This window comes from Manduca sexta, chromosome 26 (genome assembly GCF_014839805.1).
Source record: "Manduca sexta isolate Smith_Timp_Sample1 chromosome 26, JHU_Msex_v1.0, whole genome shotgun sequence".
Taxonomy (NCBI): Eukaryota; Metazoa; Arthropoda; class Insecta; order Lepidoptera; family Sphingidae; genus Manduca; species Manduca sexta.
Window position 1 is genome coordinate 17,230,557 of NC_051140.1, and position 16,590 is coordinate 17,247,146.

The 16,590-nt window shown below is 36.3% G+C and overlaps 2 protein-coding genes across 2 annotated transcripts; both read left to right on the plus strand.

The window, feature by feature from the left end:
- The first annotated feature begins 7,295 nt into the window (after nt 1-7,295).
- On the plus strand, nt 7,296-9,131 carry LOC115451278 (catalase-like). Its single transcript, XM_030179534.1, has 2 exons — nt 7,296-7,397; nt 7,692-9,131. The coding sequence occupies exons 1-2, from the start codon at nt 7,296-7,298 to the stop codon at nt 9,129-9,131; spliced, it is 1,542 nt and encodes a 513-aa protein (XP_030035394.1).
- Nucleotides 9,132-11,575: 2,444 nt separating this feature from the next.
- LOC115451275 (catalase) lies at nt 11,576-13,905 on the plus strand. The gene is made up of 2 exons (XM_030179525.2): nt 11,576-11,771; nt 12,055-13,905. Exons 1-2 carry the CDS (start codon nt 11,643-11,645, stop codon nt 13,492-13,494), a joined length of 1,569 nt encoding a protein of 522 aa, XP_030035385.1. The 5' UTR covers nt 11,576-11,642; the 3' UTR covers nt 13,495-13,905.
- The last annotated feature ends 2,685 nt before the right edge of the window (nt 13,906-16,590 follow it).

Below are 16,590 nucleotides of genomic sequence, written 5' to 3' on the forward strand. Positions count from 1 at the left end.
TTTCTGCTGCGGCAATACAATACTTATTAACTACCAAAGTAAATAGGTACTAAGTACCAAAACTTCTCTAATCTCTATCCAACATCTATGAAGTCAATAACATTATTATTTGTACACGATGTGTATTTATGGTGACTGAAATTCAGGAATATTAGGCAATACTTATATGATGTTATTATCATGATAAGGAGACGGTCAATTCCTACATAGCAAACATGACATAATAATTATTTCAATAATATTATAACTCTACGTATTATAAAATTATACTCATTGATATATGGAATCAGATGAGTTGAACGCCTTGTTATTTAAATTATTTTGATCAATAATAATTTTAACAATTTCGTTAAGCAACGCTACCAATAGATCTACTTACTTCACCTCTCAATAGACACTTGGTAGTTGCGACTTGCGACCACCACTGAATGTTGAAGTTAGTTTACTTTATGTATTTATGAGTTCTTTCTAGCTGAGTGATTGTTTCCGCATTTGTTACGTCAATGTAGATCGTATTGTAAAGCAACTATTATGCATTTGTTATTAAAATACAGTCATAATATCAGTTTTTGACCATATTCTAAAGCGGTGCTATGAAAAGTATTTTTCAAGAGTTCATAGAACTAGAAGGAACTTTTTGTCCCGCAAGTTTTATTGTATCGTTAACGTATTTTGCTCCAAAATTGAACTGGAACTCTTGGCAATTCTTGTTCCACAACTAGATTTACCACTCGATACGCCAGACATAAATTGGATATATAAATGATATACTGAAATATCTATCTAAACTGATGAAATTTCTGTAACACTAGTTGCACCTCTGCTTACACGAGAGGGGTGCAGGCGTGACGGTATGCCGAATGTTGTAATCGATGGTAATAATATGTACAACATTGTTTGTTGAAAGTAAACTGCTTATTAAATATGAAAGGCAGATTATACATAATAACTTATGCTGAGTTACTAGACTGTGATATTTTAAATTGAAATCAATCGACGGCGCATAAATTATGATAATAAATAGCTTATTTTGACATGGTGGAAAGAGAGTTAACATCGAAAAAGGGGGCGTAGGGAGCGACATAGACGTGAAATCACGACCAAGCTTCTGAAATAAAAATAAAAAAAGCTTGGACTTGTCAGGGAGCCGTGTGCTACACCAATAATTATGCTTTTGTGTTTTTTATCTACACCTACTCTAGGATTCAAAAGATCATAAAATATTTTTACCAGCATATTTACTAGTTACTACCTATTTACTCAACGTAACGGGAAAATACTGTAGGTAGGTAGATAGGTAGAACCAGGTATGTACATACATACATGATATATTTTGTTTTCAAGCAATAAAACAGGTGTACTATAAATTTCGCTCCAAAGGTTATTGCAAACTACAACGTAAGGATAAACGGTAGGTAACTTTAGCAGCTAAATATAAACTGATCGCCATAGGCAATTAACAAAAATATATTGTAAGATTTATAAATTAAAAAAGTACCGTTTCGAAAACTGGATACTGAGAACATGGACCCAAAATAACATAGTTTATGGCTGAGGATGCACATATTATACGAGTGTTGTGGGTTTCCTTTAAGGAGCATGAAATTATTAGGGTCTCAAAAAATCCAGATCCAAAACATGTATTTGATTGCTTCTAATATTTCAGCAAAAGTATCAACCAGTTTAGATTGCAGCTATAAGTTATGGACTACTTTTTATTTATACTGGACTTGAACATTCTATTTTCTGGATCTTATGAAATCAATTTATAATGTATACCCATCTAGTATTTATTATAATTATAATATTAATTAGAACACGCATTTTCCTATCTCAAAAATATGCTCATATATATTGATGGCATAAATGTTTCCATATTTTTGATGCATTAATTAAAGTTACAATTCGTTTTATTTTTCTTCTGCTAAGTTTACATAATGCGCTTCAAATCACTACTTTTATTGGGTATTTTCGTCGAACTATCAAATACTGTTGTAGCGAACATCACTATGGTGAGTATCTTTTTAGAAACTTGATATTTTTTTTTATTCGTAATCTTTACTTTTTATACTATTATATAAAGCTAAAGAGTTTGTTTGCTTGTTTGTAGCGCTAATTTCGAGAACTACTGGTTCTAATTAAAAAAAAATATTTCAATGTTGAAAAGCCCATTTATCAAGAAAGGCTATATGACATATTTTATATAACATCATGTTATGATCAATAGGAGCGGAGCATCAATGAAACATGTTCCAGAAATGGGGAAAAATTACTTATTCCTCTTGGGAACTTACGTTGCGTGCACTGCGTAAACGGTTAAAATTACGCAACCATAATATATGATGGAATTGTTCCGTTTAAAAAGTTCAAAAAAATATATTTTAAAACAAAGTCCCCTGCCGCATCGCTCTGCTAAACTCAAAACTACCCAACGTATATCGATGAAATTTGATAGATAGTTTGAGGCCCTGGATAAGACATAGGCTACTTTTTACCCCGGGAAAATATATAGCCGCGATCAAAAGCTAGTATATCACAAAATATTATAATCGCTCATAATTATGTTATTGGTTCCCGTGTCTTTCCGTAATAAACACATCAAATATAAATCATGGTAAAAACGAACATTAAGTAATGCTTTGTTTTAGGGTCCTGACATCCTGACAACTACTTATGGTTCACCAATAGAAATTACATATACAGATAGCAGTTTAAACTCAAATCTCCTCCAAAACCATTTCTTTATGGAATCTATGGCCCGCCTAGTGCGGGAACGAATACCGCCACGTGTGGTCCACGCCTTGGGCGCTGGGGCATTCGGTTACTTTGAAGTAACACATGACATAAGTAATTTCTGCAAAGCTAAAGTTTTTAATGGCATCGGAAAAAGAACTCCAGTTGCAGTACGATTTTCACTTACTGGCTCAGATAAAGGTGCAAGTGATATAACACGAAGCCCTAAAGGTTTTGCTGTCAAGTTTTATACAGAAGAAGGCAACTTTGATCTTTTAGGTTTCAGTATTCCCGTATTTCCTATAAAAGATCCACTATTCTTTCCTTCCTTGATTCACGCAACCGTACGGCACCCAGTAAGTAATTTGCCTGATGCGAATACATTTTGGGATTTTGCGACGTTGAGGCAAGAAACAATCCATAACTTTTTAATGATATTTGGGGATACTGGTGTTCCAGATGGATTTCGACGTATGCCGGGATATGGAATTCACACATTTCAGGTTGTAAATAAAACTGGTGGGATATATTTCTTTCGATATCACTTACTTCCAGATCTCGGTATCAGGAATTTGTTACCTGAGGAAGAAAGAATCGCAGCAGCTAATCCGAATTATGCAACTAACGATTTATATGCTAATATAGCAAATGGTAATTATCCTAGTTGGACCCTCAGTGTGCAGGTTCTAAGTTTGGAAGAAGCCAGAAACGATGAACTGAATGTTTTTGACGTCACAAGGGAATTATATACAAGCAGATATCCGTTACACCAAGTAGGACGGCTAGTGCTTAATAAAAACCCAACTAATTATTTTGCTGAAATAGAGCAGTTGGCGTATAGTCCAGGAAACATCGTGCCCGGAATGGTTGGTGCTCCAGACAAGTTATTTGAAGCGCGTTGTTTCGCCTACAGGGAAGCAGCATTCCATCGTTTAGGGGCCAATTTTAATAATATAAGAGTTAATGCTCCTAATCGGGTACCATCTAATTATTTGCGTGATGGTAGCCCGCCTGTGAAGGAAAATGGAGGAAATGCTGTTAATTATTATCCAAACACATTTAATGGACCATTACCATATATTGATGAAAACAGAGTTGAATTAATTAAAATAACTGAAGTAGATTCGTTTGATTTTGACCAAGTCCGAGATCTGTATGTAAATAGAATGAGGGAAGGAGAGCGCACACGTCTCGTTAATAATATTTTGCTAATACTAAGCCAATCAATACGCACAATTCAAGAGAGAGCCATAAATCTTTTCAATTTAGTACATCCTGATTTAGGAAACAGAGTACGTCAAGGACTCTAAGCTAATAGAGGTTAAAGATTAAAATTATTTACTTCATTGTATTTGAATTGCATGTACGACTAAAGTATATGATTTTTATAAATAATAAGTATGTAGCAAAAATATTTAATTAAAAGCTTATATATAATATATTGTGTTATCATTGTGTTTGAATATTTATTATTACCTATATCCTATAGGTTTAATAACGGGTAGGTATAGAAATAGAAACTTTGTAAGTTCATGTACATTGTAGGCGATGTTAAAATTACCACTGTAACTGAAATTATAAAAAAAAAAATACTTAACTAAACTAACTGAAGAAATGTTTTTGGGATAAATGAGTAAAATATTTTATGTTAACTTTATTGTGGTGTGGGTAGAGCTGCTACTGTTTATTATTAAGGTGGTAGCTCAAGGTCCATTTTCATACATTTTGTTTCGGCTTTAATCTGGGTAACTAAACAAGTATTGGCAAGTAAAGAATTTAAATTCACGTCTAGTTAGTGATTTGTTCTCGCAGTTGAAAGAAAAACGTAAAAATAATTAATAATCATGGATATTTCTGCCTTTAAAATTTCGTCATATTAAATTTTAAAGGCCGAAATATCCATGATTATTAACTATTTTTACGTTTTTCTTTCAACCGCCTACAATCATATTTATTGAAACTTTAAGTTATAATTTTTTTGCGAGGTTATCAGCTATTTGACAGATGTACATTTTAAAATAAATAACTACCTTCCATTATTTTTAATTTGTAAAAACAACCTGTGTATTAAATTATGAAATAACTTGATAATTATTGCGGACTTTAAGTGATTTAAAAGGTCTTAGAGGATACACATTACTTCATCATCTGAGTTGTATAGTAAAAATACAATTAATTTATTTTGCCTTACTTTTGAGACAAAAAGTCTCATTTGTAATGACAGTTGCCTGTAATGTGTGAGACCATCAATAATGCGGTACCATAATATGATAATGATATAAGACTTGAATTAGTACAAATAGTTAAAGACGATTCATACATTTTTGAATAAGCCAGTGAATTTTACTCTTAAGATAAGTGACGAAGAACGAACACGACTAGGTCAAAATATTCTTTTACAATCAATCAAACTATTCCAAGAATACAAATTAGAGTTGTGGATTAGCCAAATTAGTACAACTAAATCTTGGATTTTTTTTATCAAGGACTTATTTGTCTAATAGTTGTTTATTAAATAAAAACTTACATCATAAATTAATTCGTTTATTATTTTTTGTAAAGTCTCCTATGTTCTCTTAACACTCATTTGATGAGAATATACATAGATATTTTTTTATTTGATTTATATTTTATACATTTAAAAATTCACTTGAAATTGCTAAGTTTCGACGTCTTTTTATACGTAGATATAATACGCACATAATATGTGCAACTATGTTTATTTTTTAAGTGTTTACATTATCATAATGTATTGTTGAATGGCAGCTTATGAATTTAAACATATCGGCTGCTTACAGGTAAAAAGTAATAAGTGTAGTCAGGGCAATTCAACTAAATGAGTTTTTAAATTTAAGTTTTAATTTTCTATTTCAAACTCATTAGTTAACATACTGTTAGAGCAAAAAGTAGGGCTAATTACTGTTATTATGAGATTTAGATTTGATATAATATTTGATATCAGTAAAATCTGAATCAAATGAAATCAAAAGGGGGCCGCATTTAAATATGTTTTACCAGTACTTAACGAATGTGTAATAATTTATAAATTCAATGATGTCGAAAATTTATTTCAGTTTTATATGATGGCTTAGTGTATTTTACACCAATTCTTTTAAGTTACGTTTATGACTTTTTCTCAGAATAATTCTAACCATTATACTATTTAAATTATAAAATGTAAAAAGTTTTAGCTGTATTTATTGTTTGTTAGCTGTAGAAACCGGAATGGATTTAAGTTATAAGAATATTTATTATGTTATACCAGAATTTTTTTTTTCAAAATGTAAGAAGTTTTCATTTTAACATACTCATTATCAGCAGCCATTGACTTTGCATGTATTCGGTTCTACTATTAGATATATAATAAAAAAATACATATAATTGCATATCTAACTCGGTATAGTAAAAAAATGCATTTATCTTATTTTACCAGTAAGCAGACGATATTAACTATTAGACTGTAACGGAGGCGTTGGCTGTAAGGAATTCGTTTCACACATTACATTGCTTTAAGTATATCATTCATTTTGGTGGTCTGTAACAATACTACGATTTTCTGACGGAAACTTTTTGAGCGAATACAAAAAGAAATCAAAACTCACCAAACTGGGCAGGTAATGTAAAATTATATTTGTAACGTTTCGTTATAAGTATATAAGTAAATCTAGTTATATATTAGTGAATTAATATCTTTGTGTGTTGGAGCTATTAGCAATAATTGTTAAGGATTAAATTAGAATGTCAGTCAGCTCTAGTAAATTTCTAGATGAGGGGATTTCAGTGCAGGGGAGTTAACTATTATGTTTAACGTAGTAAGGATGTGTAATGCTGAGAGTTCGCGGACGATGCAACCAAAGTACCCATTTTCGCCATGTATATTCTGTCTTATGATGTGATAGGGGGCAAAGTTATCGCCGCATCGAGCATCAATTCCAGACCCTTGTCTGATACTAAGCAGAAGAATCCACTACCACTTTATGCTGCCCTAAATCCAAACCCGGGACCTCAGCGGTGGTTGCGCCACGCACGAAATTACGCTACGCTGCTAAGGCAGTTATAGGTCATAGTCAGTTGCTAGCAAACGAAACATTTGAATTATCTCATGAGTTCATCGTTACCGCTCAGGAATATCCATAATGTCAGGGAAATTGTGGGTGCGATGGGTACTTTTAAAGCAAGAGGGATTCGGAGAACGGATCGCTACGGTTCGGTTAATCTCACTGATTATAAAAAAGGGAACCGCTACTTCCCTGTTGCCACTTCACTCCGGGGTTCTGAGTTATCGAGTACCTTTAATGTCGCGGCATATCCCTACTGTAGACACAGCTTTCTACAGCGGGGTTCTACCATGAGCTAAACCAGTTCAAATATTTTTTCATAGATTGTGATTAAATTATTTGTAACAGCTGTATAAAGTTAATGGTTTGTTATTGAGTAGATTAATGCAGGTAGGCACTAGTGTAGTTTATTAGTCGTAATAGAGGTGTTGTAATGTTGTTATGTATTTATGTGTTGAAATGTTACATTAGACTGTTTTCTCCGTGGTTTCACAAAGAGTTATCATGTCTGGAATTGTAATACTATTACTGGTATCGGTGGGAACGGCAGATGTCACCGATGATTCCTCTTCAGAGCAATTGATAGAGTTTAAACAGAAAACGCAGGTGAGTCCAACTCATTCTTTAAATAATAAGAAATATTGTTTAAAATAGGTACTATATTTTACGTAGTAGATTTAATTTACATTAAAGACAATTTTGTTTGCTGCAACCAAAATTGTATTCACAATTTTACGTAATAAAAAATCTTAAGAAAATTTATTTTCTTGGTATACAAACAGGCCGATTCCTAGATGATATAATTATTTCCCCTTTTGACTATATTTCCTATACTTCCCCTTTATTTTGACTATATAAGATTTTTTAATATAAAAAATCAAAATTCACGTATTTTTACAGGGACCGATTGGTATACTAACAACAAGTTCCGGCATGCCGGTCGAATATAAAAAAACAACAAATACTTTGAAGTCTAATTTACTCTTCAACCACTACTTTATGGAGTCTTTAACACATTTTTCGCGGGAGCGGATACCAGAACGAGTGGTACATGCTGTGGGTAGTGGCGCTTTGGGTTATTTTGAAGTAACTAATGATATAACACATATATGCAAAGCAAAACTCTTTAACAACATTGGTAAAAGAACTCCAATAACTGTCAGATTTTCACTTGTTAATTTTAACTTGGGCGGAGCAGAAACGTCGCGTGATATAAGAGGTTTTGGTGTAAGGTTTTATACAGAGGATGGTAATTTTGACATCGTTGGATTAAACTCGCCAGTGTTTTCTTTAAAAGATCCAGTTTTCTTTACAAGTTTTATTCGAGTACAGAGACGAAACCCAGAAACCAACATGCGGGACTCAAACATGATATGGGATTTCATAACACTTAGACCGGAAACTTTCCACTTATTTATGGTTTCATTCAGTGACCTAGGTATCCCGGACGGGTATAGATATATGCCAGGTTATGGAATTCATGCCTTCGAAGTTGTTAATGAGGACGGTAAAAAACATTTTGTCAAATTTAATTTCATTCCTGATGGGGGCATAAAGAACCTATCGACAGAAAAGGCGCAGAAGATCGCGGGAAAGGATCCTGATTATGCAAATAGGGATTTGTATAATGCTATTGCACGTGGTAACTTTCCCAGTTGGACACTCGCCGTGCAGATAATTTCTGTAGAAGACGTGAAACGATCCAACATTGACATGTTCGATGTGACAAGATTGTGGCCTATAAGCAAATACCCATTACATACTGTGGGAAAAATTGTGTTAAACGAAAACCCAACTAATTACTTCGCTCAAGTTGAACAATTAGCTCTTAATCCAGCACATCTTGTACCTGGTATTAATGGAGGCCCTGATAAAATATTTGAAGCCAGACTTCTTTCTTACAGAGATGCACAATACTACAGATTAGGAGCAAATTTCAATAAAATTCCTGTGAATTGTCCTATTATAAGTCAAACCTATAATAGAGACGGTAGAGCTCCAGTCAATAGAAATGGTAAAAATAGCCCTAATTATTATCCAAATTCATTCAATGGAGCAATTGCGTATTTGGACAATACTGAGACGGATATATCGAGCGTATGTCAAGATGATGTTCCTCGTAATACAGATCAAATAAGGAACATGTATGTAGATGAAATGAATGAAGATGAACGAGTTCGATTGGTTGAAAATATCGTAGACAGTCTCGGCCGGGCAGCATTATTTTTGCAAGAGAGAGCTGTAAAATTGTTTACATCAATACACCCTGATTTTGGCGATAGAGTTCTTCATGGATTGCAAGAGTTAAACAAAACAAAACTTTATTGGGATGACATTTAAGGAATAATCAATATTTTATACCCAGACTGGCGGTGGAGTTGTTAGTGGATGGGGGAGGTAATTTATATATTGCAGTGCGGCCCGTCTTTGCCGATTGGCTGGACAGGCGCCACGGTGCGGCAACCTTTCGGTTGACGCAGGTACTCACCGGGCATGGCTGCTTCGGTGAGTATCTGTGCCGGATCGTTGGTACGGAGGTGTCGGCCGTGTGTCACCATTGTGACAACTGCCCGCTGGATACGGCTCAACACACTTTGGCGTTGTGTCCAGCCTGGGACGAAGAGCGCAGCGCTCTCAGATCAGTCGTCGGAGGAGATCTCTCGCTGCCGGCCGTGGTCGCTTCCATGGTCGGCAGCGAGAGGTCATGGCGTGCGGTGGCCCACTTCTGCGAGGTGGTCATCTCGCAGAAGGAGGGTGCCGAGAGGGATCGGGAGAGGGAGGATCCCTCTCGCCGCCAGAGGAGACGTAGGAGGCGCCGGGTGGACGACTGACCGGCGTCTCCCGCCCTGTGGATTGGGGGCGTTTGGAGAATTCCACCACGGTATCCCCTGCCTGTCGTAAAAGGCGACTAATAGGGGCCACGATGGGGGTCGTCGGCGGGCAGCAGGGGCTGTCCGCCCTAGTGCATTTTTGTGCGCTCTTGCACAATTTTCGGTTGACCCCGGGATGGACGGCAGTGTGCAGTTGGCCTCATGCTGCCGTAGACGCCGAGGGCGTCCTTCGGTGCGCGGGGCTTCTGAGCCCCCATAATAGGAGACGGGCCGCACTAGGCGGCATCGCGCAGGGCGGCTGCAGTTGTAGTCTTAGACAAACGTCAGAGGAAGCCTGCAGCCGTTCCTAATGCGCCGAAGAGGGCCACCGCGGAGTTTTAGTTGGTATGCCGTGCGTTGTACATAGGTTAGGGACTCGGCCCGGCGGTCGCCCGAAGGCTGACATCAAATCCGGGCGGCGCAACGCCGGGTCGTAAGGCACGGTGACCCCAACATAACCGCTCAGTCGCCCCCCATGAAGGCTGGGCGGTAGTCATAAGGCACTTTCTCCGCGAAAACAAAAAAAAAAAAAAAAAAAAAAAAAAAAAGGTAATTTATATATAACAGATGTAGTATTTAAATAAACAATACTATAACTTGTGTTTTTATTACTTATAATAATTATTATAATACTTATTTAGCAAGTTAACCGAGTTCAGAATACTATTAATGGTGGGTACTATGATTGGCAGGCGCCTACCTGTATTCCTGACACGCAAGCTTTTTGCGAGTCTCGTGGTCAACTTAAGTGATGAATGGTATAGTCTCCTCACCCCATACAAGTTCGGTGACGGAAATGACTTCAAGGTATGGCTGTGAATTGTGAAATCAGTGTAATTTGATCTAAACAAAAAGCCCCCCTCGTTTGGACATGGATTGAAACGTTTTAAAATTGTTTACTCACCAAAGGCTGAGATTCTTTTGGACCGAAAATTTTTACTAACTGCTGCGAAATCAAATCGATTATACGCTTATGGAGTGAATTCGTTTTAAAGTCCCATTATCCTGGATGTGTAATTATACCAGTCGTTCTACCTTTTCGTAATACAGCCCTAGGTGCAAGTTCTCCGTTGCGTCGTTCGAGCAAACTCATGAATAATTACTGTGATGTTGTAGATGTCAATTATCAAAGTTTCACCAATTTCCGATAGAGAATATTGGAATATAATGGGGTTGTAGCTACCCATTGTTGTTGGTGGTGGAATCAATAAGTCTAGTTTTTATTAATTTGTTATTTATATTGGCCGCATTCATATATCATAATTCTGCTTCATTTTATAACACATCGTTTGTAAACGTCAATTAGTTTAAAGTTACATATAACCTAATATACTTTAATGCAAGTTTTACTTATAATTTAGTTTGTCACATATAGTTTAACAATGGGCTATAATATAATGTAATATGTGAAACAGTTGTTGGACCTAATAATATAAATATCGCAGGTACCCAAACCCAATTAAAGTAAACTTGTTTGAACTTACAGCACGGCTTAACAACAGCCTAGTGTGATAAATAATAATAGAAGATGGCTTGGCAAACCGTAGACACTTTAGCATCAGCACTATCTGTCAGAAATACTTTCGTCAACTGCTTTGTTAGTAAGCACCACACCCAAACTAAAAGCGAAGGCCAAACTCAAAACACCTTTGGGAAGAAACTATATTACAACTTGATGAAATATCAGATAACAATAAGGGAAGTTACCAGGCAATGTGGAACATTGGTCGCAGACGGTTAACTTCTTCGAGCACTGTCCAAGCAAACAAAACATTTTTCAGCCTTACATAACGTCGTCAGATAATAGCGTCGCCTGTGATCTGCGTGTATAACACGGTAACTTTTTGCCGCTTGAGAAATTTCATTACACGGCTCAAAAGTCTGTCTTGGCCATTCGTCGACAAGGTCGCAATATCGCAGTATAAAGCCTGATGTTTAGACGTTAGGCGAATTGTTCCACTTTTGTCAAACATGCTTTGCGATGCAATTTAAAGTGAAAGAAATGTTTCAAGTGTCGGTTTTGTTGTTCGGTATGGCTGTTGCGGCCAGCGCGCGGAACGAGCCTGCGCCTGCCGCCAACCAAATAGTCGCGTTCAAACAAAAATCTTCGGTAAGTAGAAACATAGCTCATATTAATTCCAGTGTGTTTTCTATAGATGAGTTAATAGAATTGTCAAAATATTATAATATATGCTATAACTTCGAATAATATTAATAGCTGTTAATTATAATATGACATAGTAGCTTAAAATTTATAATGTCGGTAGACAGTTAGATTTCTAGTTACAAGTTACAACATCGAAATTGAATGTCTGTGATTTCGTTTACCATCAATAGACGTGTCTATTGTCCATTCAATTTAAGTGTGACAGAAGAATCATTTGTTATTTCAGGGACCTGTGGGTTTTATGACAACCAGTGCCGGAGCGCCAATAGAAGTTACTGATACGAGTACGCTGAATAAAAACTTAATCTTTAACGAGTTTTTCATGGACTCCCTAACTCATTTGGTGCGAGAGCGGATTCCAGAAAGACTGGTGCATGCAAAAGCGGGTGGTGCTTTTGGCTACTTCGAAGTAACGCATGACATCACTCACATTTGCAAAGCAAAAATGTTTAGTAAAATTGGCAAGAAGACTCCAATGGCCGCCAGATTTTCCCCTGTGGTTGTAGAGAGGGGTGGTACCGACACTTCAAGAGATGCTCGAGGTTTCGCGCTTAAATTCTACACAGAAGACGGAAATTTCGATATTGTCGGCTTCAATACACCCATGTACGTCTACAAGGATCCAATCTTATTCCCGACATTTGTACGCGCTCAAAAAAGAAATCCTGCTACTAATTTAATCGACGGAAACATGCTTTGGGACTTCTTAACATTAAGACCAGAGAGTTTGCACATGTTTCTCATTGTGTTTGGTGATCGCGGCATACCCGATGGATATAGACACATGCCTGGATTTGGTATCCATACGTTTGAGGTGTCCAACGAAGCAGGTGACAAGCACTTTATCAGATTCCATTTTATACCCGATGCAGGCATCAAAAATCTTAGATCAGCAGAAGCAGCAAAAATATCGGGCATCGATCCTGATTATGCTACTAGAGATTTGTATAACGCCATTGCAAGTGGTAAGTTCCCCAGTTGGACGGTCAAAATCCAGATTCTGACATTGGATGATGTCAAAAATGCAAGGATCGACGTGTTTGACGTAACAAAAGTGCTGCCTCAAGATGAGTATCCTTTACATCCACTCGGAAGATTTGTTTTGAATAAGAATCCTATTAATTACTTTGCGGAGATCGAACAGTTGGCCTTCAATCCAGCAAATCTTGTAACAGGAATACAGGGAGGACCTGACAAAGTATTCGAAGCTCGTCGTCTGGCGTACAGAGACGCACAATATTACCGGCTTGGAGCAAACTTTAATAATATTCCTGTAAATTGTCCTATTCAAACAAAAGTGTTTGCGTATAATCGTGACGGTGTCGCTCCAGTCAAAGATAACCAAAGGGATATTCCTAACTATTATCCTAATACTTTTAATGGTCCGGTTCCATATAAAGAAGAGAAGCACGCTGAGTTGATTCAAATCTACCAGGACGAGGCAAATAACTTTGAACAAGCTAGGGAATTGTATATAAACGAAATGACAAAAGATGAACGCAGTAGGCTTGTCGAAAACGTTTTGTACAGTCTTGGCGGTGCTATACAGTCTTTACAAGACAGAGCTGTGAAGTTCTTCACGCTCATACATTCGGACCTTGGCAGCAGGATCGAACAAGGATTACAGGTGAACCGAACCGGGTTTAACTGGGATCACGATATTTAATTCATTGTAATATGAATTGTAGTATTGCACAAGTTACTTTAGTGTAATTAGTTGCCAATTCCAACACAATGTTACGAATTATCTGTGTTCCATATCTTAACCAAATTCTTGTATCACATTCTGTATGAAGGATTTATATTGCCAAAGATCGATTACTCATCATCGAAATGTTTAACGATATCATAAATAACATCGCAAGAATTAATATAATATTTTACAGTATTTATTTTGATGCTACTTATAATGATTAAATTGTGTGATGGACGGCTATTTGTGAAGTTGTGGTGTAAACGCCTACTTATATTGTAGCATCAATGTATACCGCGAGTATGTTTGCTGTTGTATACCTTAGAGATAGTAGTAAGCACGTAGTTTTAGACATTGTTGATTTATTATACGATTGGAGACGAACTTCTGCATTTTATTATTAAACTAAATAGTTTATTTCTTCTCTATATCGACAAGAAAAAATTATGAATGAACGGTACGTAAGAATTGTGCCAGAAAAAAATGTTCGAGGCTGTAATAAAAAAAGAAACTGCAACAATTGAACTTGTCACGATTTAATTGATCATAATTATTTCACGCGTATAAGTTTGTGAATTATTGAGACTAATTACATGGGTCAATGATTTTTTATTGTTAAGAATATTAATCATTAAAATACAAAATGAAATACTTATACGATATGTAACTATAAAGTTATGGGACTCTATTCCGTCTATCCTTCTTTTTGCAAATATGGGCATTCTTCTAGAAGGACCGATTTGATGGTCGTATAGGTAAATAGGTGATTTTTTAACTCTCTCACCTATAAGGTTATGGAAGTTGTCCTTAGAATAGAACGCCTGAAATAGCAAAAAGACGGATTCAAACTTATAAGCTTCCCTGACCTTAAATCATTTAAATAAAATTCAAATCTGTTTTTTACCTTTTTTACAGTTACTTCGAAATTGATATGATGGAATATTAGACAATTTAGTTTCGTTTGTACCCACGACGAGAGCTTTAGCCTTGATTTCTGAACATTGATTGTTTTAGACCACGGCTCGGCAAATGGCTGGTGGTTTACTGTTTTCCTTTAGGCTGCCTCCTGAGTCCACATCGAAACGAGCGTTAGTTCTACATATAATTGTTTACGATGTCCTTTTAAATAATTTAACTGATTTATTTGCTTGATTTTCAAACAATAAAGTATCGCGGCAATAGGACGAGATGTTATGAGCCTTTAACTGATTCTAAAATTATGTGCATTTACAACTATTCATTGAAAAATATAAAAATCTCGTCTATAATCCATAAGATTAGATAATAAGGTGGCATCCAGTCCGAATTCAAGACCATGCATTGGAGGACATTTGTCGCAGCCCTAAGTGTGCTACTCAAGTGTGTATAGTTCGTGGTTGTAAATTCACATTGTGGCCTATAAAAGACCACTAATATATTGCCTCCTTTTTCCTTTTCGCTCATCCTAGAAGGTTTCCATCCTTCCCTTACTCTTTTTTCCCCCATTTCCTACCTCATTCTTTACCGAGGCCCTGCAGTCGCTAAGCTAGGGGATTCATGTATCCCGTTCTCACGTTTCCTCTGGTGTTGATTGCAGGGACGCCTAAATGAAACAAAATCAGGTGGCATCAACTGCTTTTCCCCAACTCTACGGAAGCGATGCGCCATAAAGCATGGTGCGAGACAGTGACAACAAGCTTTTAGTTATGTTAACTAACAGGGTAAACTTTAAATACATTAGTCACTGGGTTAAACTTCACACAATCATGTATGTGTAACCTAAGTAAATAAATAGGGCTCGTAATATAGGTCAGTAGGCTGTTTCACCCATGACCGAAACCATTCAGAACTTCATGTCCAAAAAACTAAGAACATACGTGGTAAGAAACTTCTAAGCGGCCTGGTTGTTAATTGTTGTTAAGTTATTCAATGGTTACTAACATTATGGACTGTAAAATTGGTCTGAAATAAAGAAATGAATAATAATAAAAGCTAATTAGAAAACACGTAACAGTGCGTTACGCAGTCGAAATGGGTTTTAATGTAATTGAAATAGTAATTCCACTCATGGTCAAATAGACAAGGTCGTTCTATCGATTGGTTCTACTAACAGGGCTGCTATTCGTTTGGAAAATTGGGAAAGGTCATAAAATTTCATCTTACATCTCACCATTAAACTGTTTTTAATTAATTTCGAACGGTCGGTGTATTTTTCATATAGAAGTTAATTTATTTTTAGAAATATTTAATTCTAAGTGGTTGTTCTTTGCTAAGTGTATGCTACAATGCAGGCACAGTCAGGCAACTAAGAAGTTTCTTATCACGTATGTGCTTAGTTCTTTGTACTTGAAGTTCTGAATGGTGTCGGTCATGGGTGAGACAGCCTACTAACCTACAAGTCCCATTTATTTACTTATATAGCATCACGCCTTTTTACCATTTCAGGGATAGGCAGAGGAATAACACGCCCAATTTTCGCCAGCTGTTAAGTCCCATGTAATAGGAGTGAGCCTAATTTCATTTACCGGGTACAATTTGAGACTCCGGACAAACTAAACAAACTTAATATCACTTTGCTCCGGTATTCGAACCCCAGACTTCATAGATATAGTTGCACCTCGCAATACAACTACGCCACCGAGACAGTCCTATTTATTTATCAGTAAGTTCCATCAATGGTAAAAAATTAAAATTTTATCGAAATTATAATCCCAATTGCCATTGATTAGAAAACATTGTTATATTTCCTCCAGTTCAGCCATGTTACCGCAGCCCGCCTCCCAGCTGTCGTATTGGTATACGCTCATTATTTGCTCGGAGCGTGCGTTGGTGCTCGTTTGTAAGCAATAATGTGATTTGTGACGGTAATAAAATCTATACTAGTGCACAATGTGGCGGCCCATTTGCGATCTATGTTTATCGGATTTTGTGCATATTGTTGTGTCGAAGGTTGTTTTCACTATGGGTTATATTCTCAAAATGGCGTCGAATAAAGTTGCTTTTTGAATACTATATAGCTGGAGTCATGAATATGCAAAGATTGCATTTTATTACTCCATTGTTTTTTATTTTAAACATCAAATAACCCTT

Bases quoted from the DNA above. Each gene is read 5' to 3' on its own strand.
- LOC115451278 (XM_030179534.1), top strand. From the start codon at position 7,296: ATGTCTGGAATTGTAATACTATTACTGGTATCGGTGGGAACGGCAGAT. The intron at 7,398-7,691 runs GTGAGTCCAACT...GTATTTTTACAG, and splicing joins AGTTTAAACAGAAAACGCAG to GGACCGATTGGTATACTAAC.
- LOC115451275 (XM_030179525.2), top strand. From the start codon at position 11,643: ATGCAATTTAAAGTGAAAGAAATGTTTCAAGTGTCGGTTTTGTTGTTC. The intron at 11,772-12,054 runs GTAAGTAGAAAC...TTGTTATTTCAG, and splicing joins CGTTCAAACAAAAATCTTCG to GGACCTGTGGGTTTTATGAC.